Source organism: Eptatretus burgeri, chromosome 1 (genome assembly GCF_056783735.1).
Source record: "Eptatretus burgeri isolate ZD-2024b chromosome 1, Ebu_testis_v1, whole genome shotgun sequence".
NCBI lineage: Eukaryota > Metazoa > Chordata > Myxini > Myxiniformes > Myxinidae > Eptatretus > Eptatretus burgeri.
Genome location: NC_140961.1, coordinates 94669985 through 94693522, shown reverse-complemented (window position 1 = coordinate 94693522; position 23538 = coordinate 94669985). Strand labels below are relative to the sequence as shown.

The 23538-nt window shown below is 43.9% G+C and overlaps 1 protein-coding gene across 3 annotated transcripts in view; it reads right to left on the bottom strand.

The window, feature by feature from the left end:
* The window catches only part of LOC147034981 (protein CASP-like), a 71260-nt gene that overhangs the window by 33208 nt on the left and 14514 nt on the right, over positions 1–23538 (bottom strand). For all 3 annotated transcript variants that reach the window (XM_085891910.1, XM_085891918.1, XM_085891927.1), the window contains exons 8-12: positions 18792–18858; positions 18633–18681; positions 18446–18544; positions 7391–7561; positions 1044–1102 (exon numbers count right to left, since the gene is read on the bottom strand). In XM_085891910.1, coding sequence (XP_085748036.1) covers positions 1044–1102; positions 7391–7561; positions 18446–18544; positions 18633–18681; positions 18792–18858 — 445 coding nt within the window. The remainder of the gene's footprint in view (positions 1–1043; positions 1103–7390; positions 7562–18445; positions 18545–18632; positions 18682–18791; positions 18859–23538) is intronic.

Sequence of the window (23538 nt, the reverse complement as noted above, 5' to 3'; positions counted from 1 at the left end):
TGTGTTTTTAATTTACACTGTATTGATATGTTTATTTCAATGTTAGCATGATATATATATATATATATATATATATATATATATATATATATATATATATATATATATATATATATATATATATATATATATATATATATATATATATATATATATATATATATATATATATATATATATATATATATATATGTATATTACATGTTTATTTCAATTATGTGAAAATTTCTTGCTGCTGTCGATATTCCTCGATATTCTCAAATCCCAAGAACTAAACCCCCCTCTTCCCATTGGCCCTTGGTTTCCACAATCGCGGAATTTTCTAGGAACCTCACCTCCTCGATATTGGAGGGTTTACTATATCCCCATATAAACACACTTTTCTGAATCTCAACATGAAAGTTGACATCAGCCTAATAATTTTCATCATTCCATCAAGGCCAGCATGCAGGCACACGTGTTAACGATTGCAAGTACCTTTTTGTTTGAAGCAATGATTGAAGCCCAGAAGTGAGCTCCTTCTGAGCATCCTCATTATAACATCTATTCTTCAAGATTAAGTAAGTAACTTTTATAAACATGTGTGTTCAATGCCTTGGATCAAGTTTGAAGACATCAAGCATTTGTTGGATGGGGAATTGTTGAAGCTTGTGGTTTTATTGCCTTAACAAAATAAAGTTGTTGTTAAAGTTATAAAATTTTATAAATATACCTTCCACAAAAGTTTGAACCCTTGCTGGCATATGTTCCCCCCCCCAAAAAAAATCTATGCCATGTGGTGAAAAGAATCAGGGTGGAGCACGGGAGAGGGAGAGTAAATGTCAGCGTAGCAGTGTGCATGTTCTGTGAACCGATTGTCAGTACACTCAAACTGAGACGCTTACCAAAGCATGGCAGCACAATATTAAAGTGTAGCTTATCATCTGATGGCAACGCCGTGAGCTTAAGATGAATCAAAATTGTTGAACACCAGTAAACGATATTGGAATGACAAACAGGCACTTTGTTTGGGATTTCTTTCCCCACTTCTCTTCCTCTCTCACCTCAATTCTGCCTTGATTTCTTCGTAGTCCGACTGTGATCTCAAATGCCTTTCCAACTCCTAAAGCAAAGGCAAGAACACAAACTTAATCTCCACTTAACAATGATTATGATCCATAAACGTCGCTTCCATTTTGTTGTGAAATGGTGTGCGAGGACTCGCTAATTAACGTCATTCTCTCTCTCTTTCCCACCAATAACAGGTCACTGTGACAGCTCGGAGTTGCAGAGCGAATAGATTAGAAGATAAATCTTGGTAAAAAAAAAATGACAAAACAATATCAAGTTATTGTCAAAACAATACAGCCGAGATAGTGTACTTGGCATCATGGTATGACACTTGGATATGGATTGAATAACCCTGACAGGTCGACGATATCAAGATATCCTTCAGTCAGTCAATGTACTTAAATTAAGTGAGCATCCTCCAACACAGCTACATTTTTGAGAAAGACAATGCCTGAATGACACCATCACACAGATATCCAAAGTATGTTATACAATGGAAGCAACAGCTCCCACTTCCCAAAAAGATTTAAATAAAATACCCCGTGCCTATTCAAATTGCCAGTGTTATAAATCGGCGACAGTGGAGAGAGACACACAGCTGCCGTCTGCCTAGCAGAGGGATAGGGAACTGTCCAACACAATGTGGATTTGTCTGCGAAAAGGAAGATAAGGTTTTCCAGATCATCAGAGAGGTCGAAGATAATTTAATATTTTGATCCCTTGAACATGCATATCAGAATGGGAATCAAAATCCCAGTTATACTGTTTACTTCTTTGAAGATTGACAGGCAGGGAATTTGATCACATACCAACGTTATGGCTTATTCATTATAAAAGATACATGTGGACTTGTAAAGTCCATAACTGAAACACAGACATGACAGCTGGCTTTGCATCACCGTCCAAAGGACACCATGCTCTTAGATACAGCGCCCCCTGTGGGCACTGCATCATAACGGGAGTTTTGAGTGAAGTTTGATCGAACCAGGGGAACCGACACAAAACAGTTCAATGGAGAGTTTGCTACCTCCAAGCTATCCTTCCTGTTTGTAGGTGGTGGTGGTGGTGGTGGTGGTGGTGGTGGTGGTGGTGGTGGTGGTGCAGAGTGTCATTGGTTGGAATGTATATCATTCCTCATAAACATACGAAGTAGCCATTGACACCGTCAAAGGATTCTCAATATGTACTCATTCAAACAATGAGTGCACTAATCAATACGTTCCAGAAGTTTTGCTTCTTTTAACCATAGCTCATGAGGAGGAGAGGAAACTCAGCATTCCTGTTTGAACCATAGCTCACGATGGTGGGATCCCATGTTCAAATCGCGGAGGTGGGCAAATGTGTTTCACACAACTGAAATAGAATGGCATCTTTTAGGCTCAGCTGAGAAAGTGAGAAACTTTTTGACCCCCGATCATCATGTACCGGAGTATTGGTTCTGCGGAATCAGTTTGGCAGCTCTGGTTACAATACTGGATGGGTCTCCACTCCAACGCAGGGTACTCAATTGGGTGTGATTAAATTTGGAATTTGGCAATGGTGCCAGCAATAGCTCACTTACTGCCTTGCAATGGACACCGTGGGATCTTTAACATCCACCAACTAATGCCGGTAGAAGAAACGCCCGCTTAACACCCGTCTGAGGAACGGCACACATATTGATGAATCACCCTGCCTGTGAAACACGAGGACAACAGGCTAAATATTATATATCGAGCATCTACTAATGCCCTTGCAATTTGTATAAAGTACACAAATGGCTAATTCTATATTTGTCCTGTAACGTACGTAACTTACGTATAAGCCTTAGATCAGTGTTAAAAACAAGATCTGCAAATAAAAATTCATTCTCAAGGGTTTGTTCGCAAAACATTACTCATGAGCACAAGCAGAATTAGCAATCAGACTGAGGCTTCAGTCCAAAACTCATCAGTAATTACTTTTACACCCTTTGCTAACATTTCAGCTGTTTATGACAAACACCATGGTGACTCCTTAAACACTGAACTGAACTGAAACCGAAGGTAAAACAGATAAAAGAACTTCATGAGAAAAAAAAAGAACCACCAGAAGAAAAGAAGAAATATTCAGGTAGGTTTACAAAAACAATGTACAGTACCTTCAGAAAGTATTCACACCCCTCGACTTTTCACATTTGGTTGTGTCGCAGCCTGAATTTAAAGTGGATTAAATTTAAATTTAATTTTTTTTTTTGTCATCATTCCACACAAAATACCCCCATCATAAAAGTGAAAACATGTTTTTAGAGATTTCTACAAATTACTTAAAAAAGAAAATCTGAAATGACTTGTGTAAATAAGTATTCAACCTCTTTGCGATGACACCCCAAATTGAGCTTGGGTGCATCCAATTTCCTTTGATCATCCATGAGATGTCTCTCCAACTTGATTGGAGTCCACCTGTTGCCAATTCAATTGATTGGACATGATTTAGAAAGAAACACACCTTTCAAGATAAGGTCCCACAATTCACAGTGCACATCAGATGAGAAACTCTACCAAGGATTCCAAAGAACTGTCCGTATAACTTTGAGATAAAATTGTGAGGAGGCATAGATCCAAGGAAGGGTATAAAACAATTTCTGGTGCTGAAATTTTCCAAGAACACAGTGAGCTCCATCATTAGGAAATGGAAAGAATATGGAACTACCCAGACTCTTCCTAGAGCTGGCTGTCTCACCAAACTGAGCAATTGGGCAAGAAGGACCTTGGTCAGGGAGGTGACCAAGAACCAAATGACCACTCTGACAGAACTACAGAGCTCCTTGGCTAAGATGGGAGAACCTGCAAGAAGGACCACAATCTTTATAGCACTTCACAAATCTAGGCTTTATGGGAGAGTGGCCAGACAGAAGCCACTCCTGACAAAAAGGCACATGACAGCACACTTGGAGTTTGTAAAAAGGTATGTGAAGGACTCTGAGAGCATGAGGCAAAATATTCTGTGCTCTGATGAGACAAAAATTGAATTGAACCAAACACAGTTAATCACCCATCCAACACCATCCCTACCATGAAGCATGGTGATGGCAGCATCATGCTACGAGGATGCTTTTCAGTGGCAAGAACTGGGAAACTTGTCAGGACAGAGGGAACAATTAATGTAGTCAAATACAGGCAAATCCTTGAGGAGAACTTGCTTCAAAGTGCAAACGACCTGAAACTTTGCCAAAAATTTACATTTAAACAGGACAATGACCCCAAGCACACATCGAAAGCAACACTGGAATGGCTTCAGAACAAGAACGTGAAAGTCCTTGAGTGGCCCAGCCAAAGCCCAGACTTGAATCCCATTGAGAATCTGTGGAAAGACTTGAAAATTGCTGTTCACCGACACTCCCCATCCAACTTGACAGAGCTTGAGCAAATCTACAAGGAAGAATGGGAGAAAATCCCCAAATCCAGACGTGCAAAGCTGATACAAACATACCCAAGACTTGAAGCTGTAATCACTGCTCAAGGCGCTTCAATAAAGTAATGACCAAGGGGGCTGAATACTTATGTAAAATAGATATTTCTGCATTTCATTTTCAATCAACTTGTAAAAAAAATTCTAAAAACATGTGTTCACTTTGTCATTACGAGGTATTTTGTGTCGATCGGTGACAAAAAAAAATACATTTAATCCATTTTAATTAAATTCAGGCTGTAACAACAAAATGTGAAAAAGTCAAGGGGTGTGAATACTTTCTGAAGGCACTGTATATCTTCCAAATGTCTGATGGGAAGCATAATTTTCTGGTTGCAGGAATGAAATGATTACGTAATGTGATGCAGTATAAGTCGACATGTTGCAATAAAAAGTGCTAAGGTGTCATAGATGTGAGATCATACAAGCCACCCAACATGATCTTCAGTAATGGTGAGCTTTTCTCACAAACTTTCAAGGATTTTCACCCCTGTCTGTTTGTCTTTGAGCAAGATATCTGAGTGATAGATGGATTTGGATAAAAACTTGGTGGAAAGGGTGGGTGCGTGATAAGGAGGAATTGATGAGATTTTGGTGAAGATCTGGATCCAGAAAGCATAATTTTTTTGAAGTGATCCTTCACCATTGAGAGGCATGGCCAAAATTATATACTGTTATGGTTGTGCAAATTCGCAAACCACCATTCAGGTCCCGTAGGTGAGATATCTCTGTAAGTACATGTGTAGTTAGCCCAGACCCGTTGTATAGAGGGAATTTATGTGATCCATCCGGGCTGTGACGCTTTGAGTTAGCCATTTTTTCTGTTCTATCTTTTATTTCAAACAAACAGCATCTCAACAACCACGCCATCCCCACCACAGCACCAACCACACTACAACCACGCCGCCTCCACCATCAACGCTACCACATCTTCGCCACTCGCCATTCAGTAGGCCCTGAGCGGTTACGATCTCCGGGAACAAACAAAAACCAACAACTCTGCTTGGGGGTTTTCCCCGTCGAGGTTCTCTGCGCTCGGTGTGGAGGAGGGGCGATGCAGGGGTCAAAGGTGAGAAAGAGTGGGGGGCCTCTTTTTGGGGGAATAATTCCCTGGCTCTGAGCCAAGACTGGCTCCTCCGGCACCCGCACGGCGCGGGGTGGAGGGAAAGCGAGGGGTCACGCCCCCCTTCGAGAGGCTTCTCCAAGAAGCTCGAAGGGAGGCAGGGCCGAAAAAGGGGCGGAGCGAAGGGCGGAGCCCCGCGCTACAAAAGGCAGACAGGACGGACCTTGAGGGTGGTTGGGTTGGTTGGTCAAGAGTTGGTTGGTCGAGGGTTGGTCTTCATGGTCGTCTTCTGGCTCGAGTCGCGAGCTTGTGGTTCCTGCCTTGCTTCTTTGACCCGTGCGCAAGCGCGGAAAAGAGCGCCGAACAAAGCCCGTCCGGTTCCCCAAAACCCCGACCGTACAGTCGAGCGGACCACACGAGCGTCACGCGGCACGAGCTCGCGGAGTACGCCGGAGGGGCTCGGAGTTGCGGTCGCCGAAGGAGGACTCGACGCGATCAGGGAAGTCGCACTTCCATTTTCTTTTGGGGTTTGGTGTAAACGTGTGTGTGTGGCACCAGTCTGGTGAAGTAAAACTGTTTAAGTGTTGCCGTGTGTCGGTCTTAGTCGGTAGTATCTCTGCGTCATTGTTTCTTTTGTTGCATTTGATATATGTGCATTCTGTTTGGCTGTATATGTGTGCTCTCCGTGTGCCGCGGAATAAATGTGCATTATGTTGAACTGTTTTCCCGTTTTGCTTCGTCTTTTCTTTAATTGAATCTCCATCTTGCTTCACGTAACGGGTTCGTCGTGGGCTTAATACGCCCGATAATTAATCGGAACCGTCAAGGCCGACGATAAAACCGCTCGGTTATCCCGATAGTACGGAACGGATCGCTTAAGCGGCCCGTGTCCGGAGTCGACCTGCGGCGAAGTGCGATCGCCCGGTCTACCATCCGCGTGGGTACTTAGGTAGGTCGAGTTTGGCGAACAACCCTATCCCACGCGGGTGGCCGATTGGCACGATCGTGGTGAGGCCGAAAGGCCCACCGGTGACTAGCTCCCGGCGTTAGTCCGAGAGGGTCACGACAGAATTGTCCGTCCGGTGGGCGACGTGCTGCGATTAGAGTCACGTGGCCGATCGCACGCCGGCGGGCGCGAATTCACAACAATACCATACAACATGATATCGAAGTTATGCACGGATTCGGACAGAACTTGGTGGGTGAGATGGGTGTACGACAAGAACAAGCAGATTAGATTTTGGTGGGCTACCAAATGTAAACTGTTCAGCCTGGTGGAGATATGTGCTCAACCGAGTGCCTTTGCAGTTACAAAGGTGTTTCAATGCAATTCCCTTATAAATAGTAAATTGCAAGGTTTTTTTCTGCACAAAAAATCTAGACTCATGCAAAAGTGAGGTGACGGAGGGTAAAATGGAAATGAAGTGACAGCAGTGGAGCCACAGTTGGACACAAGAAGCAAAGTAAAGAAGGAAAACAGGAAAATAGAGCAAGAGGAGGGGATGAAACACAGTAATCAGCAATAACAGGGTTGGGTTAGGGAGGGTTGATCAAGCAGGAAAACCGTGAAACCAATGATCCACTTGCATGTTCAAGGACACCAATTCCAATGAAGATAATAACTCACATGCAAAATCAGAAGTTTTGAGAAACCACCATTTATATTACCAGCATGGTCTTTTAGCTCACAACACATGCTTGCTATAATGAGTCTTTGTACATTTTCCATGTACAATGGAACATGATCGTGAAATCTGCCTTGGATATGTTCTGACACCAAAAAGAAGGTTCCAGATCAATCTAACGAAGACCAGAGACTCTGTGCGCTTCGTGATGGCTCTTCCATACCTGTAACCTTTTGGCTTGCTCAATTTGCAAAATCTCCACCTCCTGCTCCCTTTTCTCGAGCCCTCGTTCTCTTCTCTCAATATCTTGTTCTCTTCTCTGTAGGTCCCACCTTCTCTTCTCGATTTCTTGCTCTCTCTGATCAATGTCCCATTCTCTTTGCACCAATTCATCCTGAAATTCAAAAAATTCAGTTTTAGTCTCCATCCAAGTATCCCCAAATCCTGCACATCTCCCAACGATAGACCTGCTGACCCACATTTAAGTATTTATACATAACTAGCAGCAATCCATGGATGTAAAACATGACCAAGACCTCAACTCTCCCCCCCCCTCATAAACCACAAATTCTCAACCCCAAAAACTCACCCTCCCCTCACAGCCCTAAGGCGACAATTCCTTCCCCAATTCAAGCCTTCAACCCACTAATGAACAGGTCATGGTCCGTCACAGTCACCTGTCCAACTCACGATCCCACGAGATATGCAGAAAACACGTGTGACAATAAACGACCTGAAACCAATAATAATCTTCTTCCTGAGGTGTATATACACATCGTTACAAGTAAATAATGGCCTTGGAAAAATATATTGTTACAGCTGTGGAAATTCGCAGAGCACCATATAGGTCCTTAGTTCAGTTATGCCGATAAGTCTGTGTTCAGATAGATTTCCCCACCGTTGTCGAATGGGGTTTATTCGTGTCACCCGGACTGTGATCTTTGAGGTAGCCGTTTTTCTTTTACTATCGTTATTTTGGACCAACCACAACGCCAACCACCTTCTCCACCACACCAACCACCTTCTCCACCACACCAACCACCTTCTCCACCACACCAACCACCTTCTCCACCATGCCAACCACCTTCTCCTCCATGCCAACCACCTCCTCCACAATGCCAACCACCAACCACCCTCTCCACACTGCCTTCACAACAACGACATCCCCTCACCATCTCCTAAACCACATCTCCCCCGATAAATCAACACGAACAACGTCGCCTCACCTTCATTTCTGAAATGACGCCATCTTGGCGCCAGCCACGGCGAGTCCGCATTGCTGCAGGCAGACGCGGGGGTTTCCTCGCCGCGCAAGTCAGTGATTTCGCGCACATCCGCTCGCCGCGCAGGGTCGCTGTCTTCGCGCACGTCCGCTCTGTGCAAGCTTCGCCTCGGAATTCGGATCAAGAGAGCGAGAGGGGCGGAGCCAGTGGGGGTCAGAGGTGAGTGTGGAGATCAGATCTTGTCTCTCGGGCCCTATAAAAGGGCGAGCGGAACGCAAAGCGCGGGGAGTCTGTGGAGTGTCTGTCGGGGTTTGGAGCGCCTGGAGCCTGAAGCCTGCAGTTGGTGGAGAAGCTGAGGAGAGCGGAGGAGACGCGAGCGGGGAGCACGGCCAAGCCTGCTGTGCTGCGCGGAGCTGCGTGTTCGTGTGCGGGATGTGGAGAGAGCCGGAGAGAGCTCGCCAACCAGCACCGAACGGTCTGAGGTGATCGGGCTTTGGAACAGTCCGAGCATCGCTGAGGAACGGACGGGTTCTTAAAGAGAGCATCAACTGAGAAAGAGCAAAGACCTGTTCGTTCCTCTCAGGCGTTGCCGGCTGAGGCCCGAATCACCAGGCCGCGGCCGAGCCGTGGTTACGCTAGCTGCCGTGGGGACGGAACGTCGCGGGTCGCCCCAGCGAGGTGAAGGTAACCTGCGCGGCCTCTTGGAGCTCCTTTGGTCCTCAAAGCTCCATGTCATAAAGACCCTGAGAGGTCCAGTCTGACCCCCTTGTCTTTGAGGGGGTTTTTCCTTGCTTTTCTTTGTACGAAAGTTGTGGCGCCGAGTCCGTTAAGTAGAACTGTGCATAAGTGACGAAAGAATAAATAAACAGTCGTAGCTCCTTTACATTGCTTTTGTTTGGCTGTATAATTGCATGCGTGCTTCCCCCCCATTCATTGCATGACTGCATCACTGTACACGTGTGGAAATAAATATGCTTCTTTAAATATGAACCTGCTCGTTGTGTCCTCTTTCCCCAATTGAACTGCCATCTTGCGACCGTGGGCGAAGCGACCGCTATTGATTAGACGCGGTCGTTCGCACGCCGGCGGGCGAGAATTCACAACAATATTTTATAATGACATGGGTTTAAATTTTGCTTGAAAGAATACCACAAAGTTTTTTGGGAGGTATATGAGTTAACAGACCACTGCCTCGATTGCTGTGGCCAATTTTTCACAAGGCTCATGACTCCTATTGGCTCAAAATTATTTTAACTGTCTCTTTTGTCGTTTCACAATGAAAGCAAAATTTATAGGGAGGATTATGGCGATCGTGAATATATAAGCCCCCTCGATGTCTTTGACTTCGTGTAAGAGGAAGCACCAACATGAGGACCGTACGATTTATTTTCTAAATAGAAATTGTGGGTGGAGTCAAGCAAACTGTTCAACCAATGGGTGAAACGGAATAGTACAGACAGATGGATGGGCACATGAAGAAGCATATTATTATTATTATTATTATTATTATTATTATTATTAAAGGGGAACTCAAACGCTAAGACCACCTCAACGCTAATCTATCCCGTGATACCCCACATGCCTACAAAATAGATACGTCTTTTTCTGATTTATAAAATAATTTGGCGATTAAAAGTTAAATTCTTCTTTTTCACCCATAGCCGTGATGTCACACTCTGAAGTCGACCGCCATATTCGTACTGTCTGCAAGTTACATTGCGATACAATTTACTCAAACAGCAAATAATTTTCCACAAATATGCTGATTCAATGCGTCCTTGGTGGTTGTAGTAATACAAACTGAGATAGGTTCGTGCTTCACAAATGGTTGAAAGGCCCTACGTTTGCCAGAAATTGGACGAGGTTTGTCCGAAATACGCGAGTGTGGATCGGTCCTACAAAATATTCACTGTTGTGCTCACAACATTTAACAGAGCACTGTTATGAAACAACAGAGATTGCAAGATCTTGTGGTTATCTGCCAAGATCGAGAGAGGATGCCATACCCACGATTGTGGCTGCTAGACTGTGGGGGAAAAATTTATATTAATGTATTCTAAATTGTAACAAATGGAGTTTTAGAAATGTAACTGTTATGCTACAAGTTGAATTGGCTGTCATTTCTGGCCAAAAGACTTTTGCCCTTAATGTTAAGAAATGTGTTGTTCTGGAGCAGAGTGACCGAGCTGATAACAAACGAACCTTTGCTTAGAAATGTACGAAGTGGCTTTTCGTCTAAAGGACACGTCTGCAGTCTGGGTTGAATAGCCCCCACCACTCTCTCATGAAAGTATAAAATGTAAAATTGTTTCAGTGCAAGTACCTGAGAAAGTATTCGAATCTCAGTGGCTTGTACTCCTTGGAACTGACCAAGTACCAAGTTAGATTAAAACTCTCTGATGTAATGTGGAAGTGAATTGAATCGGGTTGGTCTAACTGTTAACTAAAGTAAGAATAAATGAAATAGAACCAAATAATATTGCAATCAATGGGAATTCTTAAGTTCATTGTACGAGGGTGAGAAGTGTATGGTGTATAATTAGAAAATAAATTGTTTCACAAGGAAGGACTTGTGTGGACATCAGTTTTATCAGTGTCGATAGGGTTTTATGCAGGATTTTTATAACCAAATCGGACAAATGTTAAACTCTGCCTGAAGTCAAATAGGATTCCATAATCGGCCAGGAAGAATCCTTCAGGAGGACAACGATCACAACAAGGTGGGTTAAAAAATTGCACATCAGTTGGTGCTGTGACTCGGATTCGAACCGACGTTGGTGCGGTGCTCGTGACCGGAGGTGCTCAATCTGCCGGAGGAACGACAAGTGCTTGAGCGAAGGTAAGGGAGAGCGCTCTCAGCAGGTAACGCATTTCGAACAAAGAAAAGTTCATTGTCAAATAATTTTATTGATAGAAAAAAAAAAGAGCATCCGGCGGAGAGAGTCCGTTTTAAAGTAAACGATAAGTACTGTAGTTGTTTTAGAAAAGTGCTGGAGAAGAAGAGGAGTCAGATAAGAAGAGGCTCGATAAGGAGCCAGACGCGTAATTAAATGGGAATGATGAAGCGACATGCAACATGTTTGCATCGATACGGACCGGCTGTGAGAGAGAGGCCGAGGACACGGCTGAGACGCCGAGATGGGGTTAAAATAGATAAATATTATAAGTTACCTGTTTGTAAGAGTTATAAGAGTTACCTTTTGTTCATTGAACTCACTGGAAGTTTGTTGGCAGTGAGGTTGTTATATTATATTGTGTGGAGGTATTACGGATTTGTAAATGCAATGATTTGCACGAAACGTTGTGTAGAGTGCAGGAGACGATTGACCGGCTGGGAGCGTGGTTGGTGATTTGCATTGAGATGCATGTGTTACTGAGAGTAAAAAAAAATAAAATGAAACTTGTGTGAGTCCAATATTCATTGCAATGAAATGTGTTCTGTTGGGATTTTGACGATATTTTAACTCGTGCTGAATTAAGCTGTGGGTCTGTTTGAAATGGCATGTTATGCATTCTTGGCATTGTGGTTTCACGCAAAGGTCGCAAGCTGCACTGTGTGAGACCCCTCTCCACTGGATCTGTGGGGGGTGGCATGTCTTTACACTGAGTCTGTGTTTGAGTCTTTGCTTTAAGTGTGAAATTCGATTCATATGCAGATTCAAGAGGATTAGATAGAAATGTGATTGGTATTTGTCACGTAATCACACGTGAGTCAATGAGATACAATGCTGTTTAGTGTGTGTATGTTGAAGCCATGACAAGGTGAAATGCTAAACTGTGGGTTTTGCCTATCTCAGAGTTTTTTTTCTTTTTCTTCCCACCGGATGTGGAGAGAACTTCCTGTTCCTTGTTCCTCGGTGTTTGTAGTGCACCTTCTCGATTGAATCTGTTTGAAGTAAACTCCATTTGGGGAAAAGTGCGAGTTTTACTTAAAAACCATAGGGATTTTGAATAAATTGTGAAATAACAATTGTGAATGTGGGATATACTGTATTCGGAATGTGAAGCCTTGGGAGTTGAGCTCTCACTGGCATTGTGATGATTTGTAATTACACAACCCGGCAGGTTTAAGTGCTGGGCAAGCTCTGAGGACGTGTCAGAAATGTTTTGAAGATTTGATCTGAGTTTTAACCATGGTACTTAAAAGATGTGATTTAAATGTAGAAACGTGATTTGGAATGATTTTAATGATTTGATGATGACGTGGGGCAATTCACAGATAATTGACGATTCCCTCGGATGGACGTTGAAAAAGGCATATTGTTTTATTCGTCTGCGAATGTTGAGGTTGCCTGAACTTGTGCTGGGAAGGCAATGGCAACCAACCCAGTGTAACCCTTTGATCAGTCCAGTCAAGGTAAATTCATGATTTAATTGGATAGATGCTGAAGATTTAATTTTTGATTTAGTCTGAAGTTTAAGATGCTTTTCCAAGACTGGGATAAAATTTGGGGAGGGTGTAGCTACATGTGTAGACAGAGTGTTTGAGCTGCAATTTAAATGATATTCGCGTGATGACAGATTTGACAAGTGATTTGACAATTTTTGTACAACTGTTTAAAATGATTTATTTGTTTTGATAAAGGAAAATGGATTCGTAATTGAGAAGGTCAGAGGAAGTGAAAGATGGTTTTTGTGTGCGAGTTGGAAAAATGGCAGCATGTTCGCTGTTTTGGTGAGAGAAGTGGATAGATGGAGAAATGTCAGAGATTTAAAATGTCGATGGAAATAGCAAATGAGATGGATGTTTTGAGTATACGTACAACTGGGATTTCTGTACATTTTAGCATGTTGTTTTGGGAAATAACAAGGAAAGGGATTAAAATATTGATATGACATATAATGCAAGTTAAATGCTTCTATAAGAACCTTTGTTAGTCTTATTGAAATAGCTGTGCCCATGATGTTTATTGATTGGTGTTTAATTGATGCTTTGTTTGTTTCGGAGTGTTGAAAGCAGTCTTTGAAGCAATGTACGATTTCGTCGAAATGAAGCTTGGAAAGAACTTCCACAAAAAGATTGGACGATGGGAGAACCCAGATTCGGGTGATTGAGCATTCAACACATGATCATGCCCCTTCCTGAGGAGATAAGATGGAGCAATGTGGGAAAAGAAAGAAAAAACCCACTGAGGAGAAGGTTGAGCAAAGTCTTAACATCGGCGTTGTGTGGTGCCTGCGTGGAGGAATGTTCTCAGCCACACTCTCGATTGCCGCTCTGCAAATACATCATGAACTTGCTGTGGTTGCTTCAATGTAAGACAGGCCTGGAGTTCCACACTGCGAGTCATTTACAACATGTGTTCCTTTTCGTCTCCTTGAACCCAGTGTCCGGCCCAAGCTTGTACTTGCCCACATCTACCTTCTCCTCAGCTCAAGGAGTGCTTCGATTGTGTTTCCTGTTGGGTGCCGCTCTATCCACACCCTGAGCTGTTTATCTTCTGACTTCGGGTAGCATGTTTTCAATGTGTGACACGTGCTGATGAACAGGCCATTAATTAAATGGCAACTCACTCATTTTCTGATATGAGCACTCGCTGCCATTGTTGATTGAACTTGAATAATGGAAATCTTTTCTCCTTCAGGAATGGGACATGGTAATCATGTGTAAGAAAAATTATTCAAATTTTCCTTAAAAAAAAAAAACGGGGGAGTGTGGGGGAAAAATTTATATTAATGTATTCTAAATTGTAACAAATGGAGTTTTAGAAATGTAACTGTTACGCTTCAAGTTGAATTGGCTGTCATTTCTGGCCAAAAGACTTTTGCCCTAAATGTTAAGAAATGTGTTGTTCTGGAGCAGTGACTGAGCTGATAACAAACGAAGTGGCTTTTCGTCTAAAGGACACGTCTGCAGTCTGGGTTGAATAGCCCCCACCACTCTCTCATGAAAGTATAAAATGCTTTGAAATGTAAAATTGTTTCAGTGCAAGTACCTGAGAAAGTATTAGAATCTCAGTGGCTTGTACTCCTTGGAACTGACCAAGTACCAAGTTAGATTAAAACTCTCTGATGTAATGTGGAAGTGAATTGAATCGGGTTGGTCTAACTGTTAACTAAAATAAGAATAAATGAAATAGAACCAAATAATATTGCAATCAATGGGGATTCTTAAGTTCATTGTACAAGGGTGAGAAGTGTATGGTGTATAATTAGAAAATAAATTGTTTCACAAGGAAGGACTTGTGTGGACATCAGTTTTATCAGTGTTGATAGGGTTTTATGCAGGATTTTTATCACCAAATCGGACAAACGTTAAACTCTGCCTGAAGTCAAATCGGATTCCACAATCGGCCAGGTGGAATCCTTCAAGAGGACAACGATCACAACAAGGTGGGTTAAAAATTCCACATCAAGACCATGTGACCTACTAATTATTCATGAACATCCTGGTATCCCCCCCCCCCAAGGTTTGTGGAACATGTGGGTGAAGTTTTCCCTTCACCTGTCAAGCTGTTCTGGAGAAGGAGTTTTTAAAGGTTTATTCTTCAAGAAAATCATAGCTGCCAAACCATATGACCTATGACCTCAAAGGTGGAGAACTTTTTGTTCCTCATGGATCGGCAATCATACCTGTAAAATTTTGCCTCTATCTGTTCAAGCCATTTCAGAGGAGAAGATTTTTAAAGGATTTATGTTAAAATCAAAACGGCTGCCGAATCATGTGACCGACAATGGCATCAATTTTTTAGCCCGAAGATGACCCTCAAAAATTTTCATACTGATCAGATAAAGCATTTGACATGTGCAATTATGATATCATATTGAAGCCACCTCTGACATCAAATAAATAAATAAATATTTTAAAATCACACTTGTTTCCTATGGGGAGAACTTCACAGGTGACAAGTTAAAAAAATTTTCCAAGGAGCGGTTTCAGAGATAGAGGTCCAAAGTTTTAAATTTTTTCCAACATGGCAGCCACACCACATGACCTATGACATCATAATTACTTTAAAAACATTCTACATGAGCAGTCGCACCTATGATGAAAATTTTGTGTCAGAAAAGCGGTTGCAGAGAAAATTAGCATGGACGGACAGACGGACAACCCAAAAACATCATGCTTCCAGTAACTTCGTCAGTGTAGGCATTAAAAAAAAGTTTTCAACACAAAATTAATGCACTTGTTTGTATTCATATGTGTTGAACATAAAATTATTTTACTTGTCACTTGTATCACATGTAAGCCTACATAGCTTAGGCGAGCTGGGCTGGCCTGCAGTTAAATTTGAAAGTGAAGCACGTTTCATATCTCAGCTTGAGCACCAGATTTCTTTGGCTTCCTCCTGACTTTACTGGCATCACAGAAGTGCTTGTAACACTCATGATGGTCGGCTATATTGTCATTTCTCAGTTGAACATCTTCAAAATTTAAACCAAAATTAGTTCCACTGTCAACAACTTTACTTTCTTTGCACTCGTGCTGCCTCCAATCAGTCACAAAACTGATGAATCAAAACCAGGATTTGTTGGTGAATGGAATGAAATTATTATTTGTTGAAGAAACAATGTGCGTAATGCAAACTTTTGATGAAAACCTGACAGTTTTCTTATCAGTCAGACATTGGGTCTGCCATATTGCCTTTATCGGGAGTCATGCTGGATAGAACGTAACTTGTGATTGGTCAATCGTGCAAATTATCTGCAGTTGTACCTCGATGTTCTGTAATTATTTTTCTTATTTGCCAAATTTGTCACGAGAGTTCACAAACATTTGAACATTCTCAGCCACAATTCTATTCATTTTTTCGATTTACGTGCAATATTTTGCCGTGGGGATAAAGATACAGATATACCTCGATTTACGTTGTTCCGATTTATGTCGATCTGAAGTTGCGTCGTCCATCAATTTGTACCCAGGCTTTGAATTATGTCTCTTTACATGGAAGTTACGTCGTTCAAGCCACATGCTTTGGCGTTTTCCGTTGCCAATTTTCCTGAACTGCCAAATCTTAACAAGCTCAACGTCTCGGCGTAACGTTATGAAGCTCGCAGGCAAGCACACAGTCACACATGGTTTGCCGTTTCAAGACGTGTCTGCATTGAAGTGCGACGGAGGTTTTGTACAGCGAGTGCTACATCACACTTCAATGACGACACGGCAAACTGTGCTGCTGTGTGCAGGCCAGAAGCCTTCATACAGTGTTGCCAGATCTAAAAAGTGGAAATATCATGTTGGAAGCTCAAAATTATCATACATTGTCAAATCTTTGCATAATAATAACATTTTATTCACCAATTTTATTTAACCTCCGTCACACTTCAATGACGACGTGTTAACAACAAACCGTGTGTAGCTGTGCCGTCCGTGTGCGTGCCGGAAAACTTCATGGATGGAAGAAAATTTCTGCATTCTATGCCCTTGTCGGGTTGTACTTGTACCTAACATCCTGCACGTAATATTCCAGTACGGAATTTAAATTTAGACCCATTAGATGGCACTGCAGACATACACTATACCACTATACCTAATTTGTTGCAAGAACAACAACGAACATCACCACAACCAACATCTCATGATCACGCCATTCACGACACGACGCCACCTTCCACAACTACGCTACCACATCTTCGCCACTCGCCATTCAACGAGCACGATGCGGGCGCGTGCAAGAACAAAAACCAACAACGCTGGTGGGATTTTCCCACCTAATTTCCCTGCCTGATGCTTCCGCCTGAATCCCCCCCACCACGCAAGGTGTGAAGGGGAAAGGGTGCGGCAGCTCGCTCCCAATTGGTGGATGCACGGCGCGAGGCGGTCGGAGTGGGGGCACGCCCCCCTTCAAGAGCTTTCTGGAAGCGTCTCGTAGGAAGGAGGAGCCAAGAACGGGGCGGGGGGCGGGGTGGAGCGAAGGGCGGAGCCGGCCCCTACAAAAGCGTGGGCGTGAAGAGTCGTGGTTGGTTGGTTGTTCCCTTGTCCCAGTTGGAGGTTGAAGGCTCTTGGTGCAAGCGATTGACAAAAGGCGTGGACGTGAAGGTCGACGAGAATGTCGTTCCCTTTCCTGTTCCCTTGTCCCTGAAGGGGAATTGTGGGGAGTTGTGGTGATCGTCCCTGGTCGGAGGTTCTGTTCGTTCGTCCGAGCTGACCACACGAGCGACGCGCGGCACGAGCTCGTGGACCACGCAGGAGGGACTCGGAGTTAGGGTCACCAAGGACTCGACGTGCTCAGGGAAGTCGCGACTTCCTTTTCTTTTGGGGTTTTGTGTAAATGTCTGTGGGTGGTGCCAGTCTTGTAAAGTAGAACTGTTTAAGTGTTGTAATAATTATATTCAGTTTTAACTCTTTCCCTGCTTCCTTTGGACTGTATGGCTGTATATACGTGCTTGTGTGTGTGTAATAAAGTGTGCTTGTCCAATTGTTCCCCGTCTCGCTGCGTCCTTTCCTTTGTTGAATCTCCATATTGCATCACGTAAGGGATTAATCGTGGGTTTTAAAACACCCGGTAATTAATCAGAACCATCAAAGCCGACAATAACTCTGCTCGGTTATCCCTGTAATACGGAAAGAACCGCTTCAGCAGTTCGTGTCCGGAGTCGGCCTGTGGCGTGGTCCCAACCCTCGGCAGATTACCCGCGTGGGTACTTAGGCATATCGACATTCGGCGATTCACCCGATTTCGCGCGGGTCGACTGCGGACTGGGTGGTGGTGGGGTTAAACCCCCACCCATGACTGGTTTCTGGCGGTCGTCCAGGAGGGTCACGACTGAATTGTCCGTCCGGTGGGCGACGCGGTCGCAATTCGAGTTACGCGGCCGATCGCACGCCGGCGGGCGCAAATTCGCAACAATATTATGAACAGATTTGGATATTGGGCCATCTCAAATTCAGCCACTGATGGCTGTGGCAGCCATTTTCCACTGCCATCAAAAATTTGAGATGGCCCAATGTCCAAATTGTTCATATTATGAGAGGTTACTAGTGTGCCAAATTTGGTGCTTTCCTCACAAAATGCACAATTGTTATGCTAAGTTGCCCCACTATTATTAAAACACTTGTTCCCCGATATCATCGTTTTCTTCAACTGACTTCTGTGGTTGTCTGGCAGACGTACCTCCCTCTCATTTGCATGCCTTGCATTATCAGCGGTGGCCATGGCAGACGTTGCCTGTGCTCTCATATTGTCCACTTCTCGTTCCGCACCTTCTGCCCGCTGGGGATGAAATTTACACAACAATCTCCACAACTAAAAATAAAAGCTCAGCAGCATCATTAACTCCACCATATCATTTGCTGGTTACCTGAGTAACTCTCTCCAAGTCACTTAAGAGCAGCTCCAACTCTGCTGAGCTGGTAAGAAATGATAATCATCAATGTGTTAATTAATTTTTGTGACCTATATGAATTCCTATATTTTTGCATACCATGGAAAACGTCACAGGATATTTCCAAACTCTCACCTTGCTGATGCCTCTTCTTCATACTTATTTCTGACTTCAAGGACCTCACTTTGGCAAGCAGCCAGGGCTATGCAAAGACAATGGCAGAGGGGACAAATGCAGGGAAAGGTATCGGAAAGTCATCAGGGGGACGGTAAGAGGAAATGGAAAGGGAGAATGAAGAAAGAACATGATATTCCCCCTTGCCAGGTCAGTTTCCATCACAATTCGATATCAAACAAATCGCAACGACATTGTTTTTTTTGTCTACCTCACGGGCCCAAAATCATTCACTTTGTTTCACGAATCAGTGTTTTCACAGACAGAGTCAGAGAGAGACAGACAGACAGAGTCAGAGAGAGACAGACAGACAGAGTCAGAGAGAGACAGACAGACAGAGTCAGAGAGAGACAGACAGACAGAGTCAGGGAGAGACAGACAGACAGAGTCAGGGAGAGACAGACGGACAGAGTCAGGGAGAGACAGACGGACAGAGTCAGGGAGAGACAGACGGACAGAGTCAGGGAGAGACAGACGGACAGAGTCAGGGAGAGACAGACGGACAGAGTCAGGGAGAGACAGACGGACAGAGTCAGGGAGAGACAGACAGACAGAGTCAGAGAGAGACAGACAGACAGAGTCAGAGAGAGACAGACAGACAGAGTCAGAGAGAGACAGACAGACAGAGTCAGAGAGAGACAGACAGACAGAGTCAGAGAGAGACAGACAGACAGAGTCAGAGAGAGACAGACAGACAGAGTCAGAGAGAGACAGACAGACAGAGTCAGAGAGAGACAGACAGACAGAGTCAGAGAGAGACAGACAGACAGAGTCAGAGAGAGACAGACAGACAGAGTCAGAGAGAGACAGACAGACAGAGTCAGAGAGAGACAGACAGACAGAGTCAGAGAGAGACAGACAGACAGAGTCAGAGAGAGACAGACAGACAGAGTCAGAGAGAGACAGACAGACAGAGTCAGAGAGAGACAGACAGACAGAGTCAGAGAGAGACAGACAGACAGAGTCAGAGAGAGACAGACAGACAGAGTCAGAGAGAGACAGACAGACAGAGTCAGAGAGAGACAGACAGACAGAGTCAGAGAGAGACAGACAGACAGAGTCAGAGAGAGACAGACAGACAGAGTCAGAGAGAGACAGACAGACAGAGTCAGAGAGAGACAGACAGACAGAGTCAGAGAGAGACAGACAGACAGAGTCAGAGAGAGACAGACAGACAGAGTCAGAGAGAGACAGACAGACAGAGTCAGAGAGAGACAGACAGACAGAGTCAGAGAGAGACAGACAGACAGAGTCAGAGAGAGACAGACAGACAGAGTCAGAGAGAGACAGACAGACAGAGTCAGAGAGAGACAGACAGACAGAGTCAGAGAGAGACAGACAGACAGAGTCAGAGAGAGACAGACAGACAGAGTCAGAGAGAGACAGACAGACAGAGTCAGAGAGAGACAGACAGACAGAGTCAGAGAGAGACAGACAGACAGAGTCAGAGAGAGACAGACAGACAGAGTCAGAGAGAGACAGACAGACAGAGTCAGAGAGAGACAGACAGACAGAGTCAGAGAGAGACAGACAGACAGAGTCAGAGAGAGACAGACAGACAGAGTCAGAGAGAGACAGACAGACAGAGTCAGAGAGAGACAGACAGACAGAGTCAGAGAGAGACAGACAGACAGAGTCAGAGAGAGACAGACAGACAGAGTCAGAGAGAGACAGACAGACAGAGTCAGAGAGAGACAGACAGACAGAGTCAGAGAGAGACAGACAGACAGAGTCAGAGAGAGACAGACAGACAGAGTCAGAGAGAGACAGACAGACAGAGTCAGAGAGAGACAGACAGACAGAGTCAGAGAGAGACAGACAGACAGAGTCAGAGAGAGACAGACAGACAGAGTCAGAGAGAGACAGACAGACAGAGTCAGAGAGAGACAGACAGACAGAGTCAGAGAGAGACAGACAGACAGAGTCAGAGAGAGACAGACAGACAGAGTCAGAGAGAGACAGACAGACAGAGTCAGAGAGAGACAGACAGACAGAGTCAGAGAGAGACAGACAGAGTCAGAGAGAGACAGACAGAGTCAGAGAGAGACAGACAGAGTCAGGGAGAGACGGACAGAGTCAGGGAGAGACGGACAGAGTCAGGGAGAGACGGACAGAGTCAGGGAGAGACGGACAGAGTCAGGGAGAGACGGACAGAGTCAGGGAGAGACGGACAGAGTCAGGGAGAGACGGACAGAGTCAGGGAGAGACAGAGACAGAGTCAGGGAGAGACAGAGACAGAGTCAGGGAGAGACAGAGACAGAGTCAGGGAGAGACAGAGACAGAGTCAGGGAGAGACAGAGACAGAGTCAGGGAGAGACAGAGAGAGTCAGGGAGAGACAGAGACAGAGTCAGAGAGAGAGAGAGAGAGACACAGAGTCAGAGAGAGACAGAGACAGAGTCAGAGAGAGACAGAGACAGAGTCAGAGAGAGACAGAGACAGAGTCAGAGAGAGACAGAGACAGAGTCAGAGAGAGACAGAGACAGAGTCAGAGAGAGACAGAGACAGGAGATTGCAGCTGGAGCTATGCCAATTATGACGCGGAAGATGCAGGAACCACGATTAACCGTGTGACGGCCCAAAATGCACCACCTCCGTCACATTTTGACAAAATGTAGTTTCGATGCATTTCTGTCTACCTGGCGTGTCAGCGGCGCGAAATATCCCGAGGTGTCTGCACTGTAACTTATGCTTTTGGCAAGCACTGAAAGCAGCTGTTTCTTGAAGATAACATTCGCATTGATTGATGTGATCCATATTTTGCTGTTGGTGCATCCCATCCAAATTGAACACATCATTTGATAAGATGACGCAATGCACAGCTAATTTGCCATCACTTTGCATATTTTAATTTGAATCCTGAGCATTTCCAACCCTGATGCGCATGAAAAGTAATGACATCAATAAAGATGGGGTGATGGTATTGCAGTCATTCGACAATATCGGGGTTTATGCACAACAGCTGTGGATGCAGCCTCAGTGAGTGCTACCCTTTTTTTTGCCACCAAGATGTTCAAACATTTCCAAATGTAAGTTGAGGCTTGTAATTCTTTATTCTGATATACGTTTAGATATTTAACCTTTAGCTGTTGTGCTTAAGCAGCACCAACGCTCTGCACAGAGTATGGTCCCAATCTCCTCCTCCTCCTCCTGTTGTGGAGGCACAAATTTGTGTTCTGTTGCCTCGGAAATTGTAATTGGCATGTGTCGCCTGCCACGCGATCACTGGGTCTTGGTAACACGGACAACTGAAGGGTTTTACTGTGCTCGGGAAAAAGATTATGCAAATTAGCGCTCTGACAAAAGTGGTCCGAAAGGGTGTGCTACCCAATAACCAGTGGGATGTGTGTCCGTGCGTACATGCTTGTTAAAAATTTATTATTTTTTAAACTACGTGTATCGGGGTGGGGTGGGCAGGGGGGCATGCTTGCATACTGCAAGCAACTACATCCTATGTGTAGACATCGATATATAAGGCTCACTGACAAACTGATATGAATGTTCGGTACCTTCCGGGTGACCGAGAAAGTTGAAATTTTTTGTGCCGACGGACATCGAAGCCGATACGCCGGGATAAAATCGCAGAACCCTGATGGAAAGTGTCCGTAAATGCAAATATCTCAAAATAAGTGCAGTCTTTTTGTGCTCTCTGCATGTGAGAAACCTGAGAATGAGGAAGTATGGTTCGTTATTGCTTTGGCGAAGTGGCGAAAACATAGCCTCTATCCACCTTCGGTTCCAGGGGTAACTGAAATGTTACCTATTCATGATTGACTTAATCAAATGATGAGCAGAGAAATGGCGTCATGAAACCTAAAATGCAAAAAAATTACATACGCAATATTTCAAGTGTGCTATCACTCCTATGATTACTTGGTAATTAACTAATTGCTATTTACTACAATTATGTACTTGGTAATTAGTGATATTTAAAACATCAATGCATAAGCACATCACAGATCAGAGACTTATTCAGAGGAATTACTTTAACTGTAATTGCTTCCTTTTTTATCTTTGTAATTGCTTCATAATTGTATGGTCTGGTCGCCTTTAACTGTTTTCGCCCATCGTGGTTGCATCCAGCAAGCAGCTAAATAACACTCGAGTAAGTCAACAGTTGGTGAGGAAATGAGCTCTTTGCTGAAAAGTTTACAGCTAGAGTACTTTTTAATGTAAATGCAGAAAAAGTTATAAAATATGAGGCAGAAGCAGTGCTTGTTTGTGTTGCCTAGCAACCTTTTCCAGTGTCAGCTCCATTGTCTACCAGCAGTGAGCAGACAGAGCCTGCACCGGCCGACTTTTATTTGTGGCCATTTGCGTTGACTAAATTTTTCTGACTGTTTTGTGATTTATTATCTTGCCAAAACGAAGTTTTTGCAAGATATGTTAGTCAGCTTGTATGTTTTTTTTTTTTGTTTGTTTGTTTGTTTGTCTGTAATCACGTATAAAAAAATTCTGCAGAGCACAGTTATCATTGGAAATTTTTGTAACTTCGCATATCAGAGGACTATAGAGGTCCCTTTCAGTGCACAAAATTTTGAAGGTCAAGGTCACTTTGTCGCAAATCAGGGGAGTCGACGAAACCCTTATTTTTTGAGTAATTTTGATCGGATCGTCTTCAAACTTCATGGGAATATAGTTCATGGTCTGGCGCTCAGCTGATTAATTTTTGGTGGCGATTGGCCTTGACCTTCATGGTTAGCGCCTAAG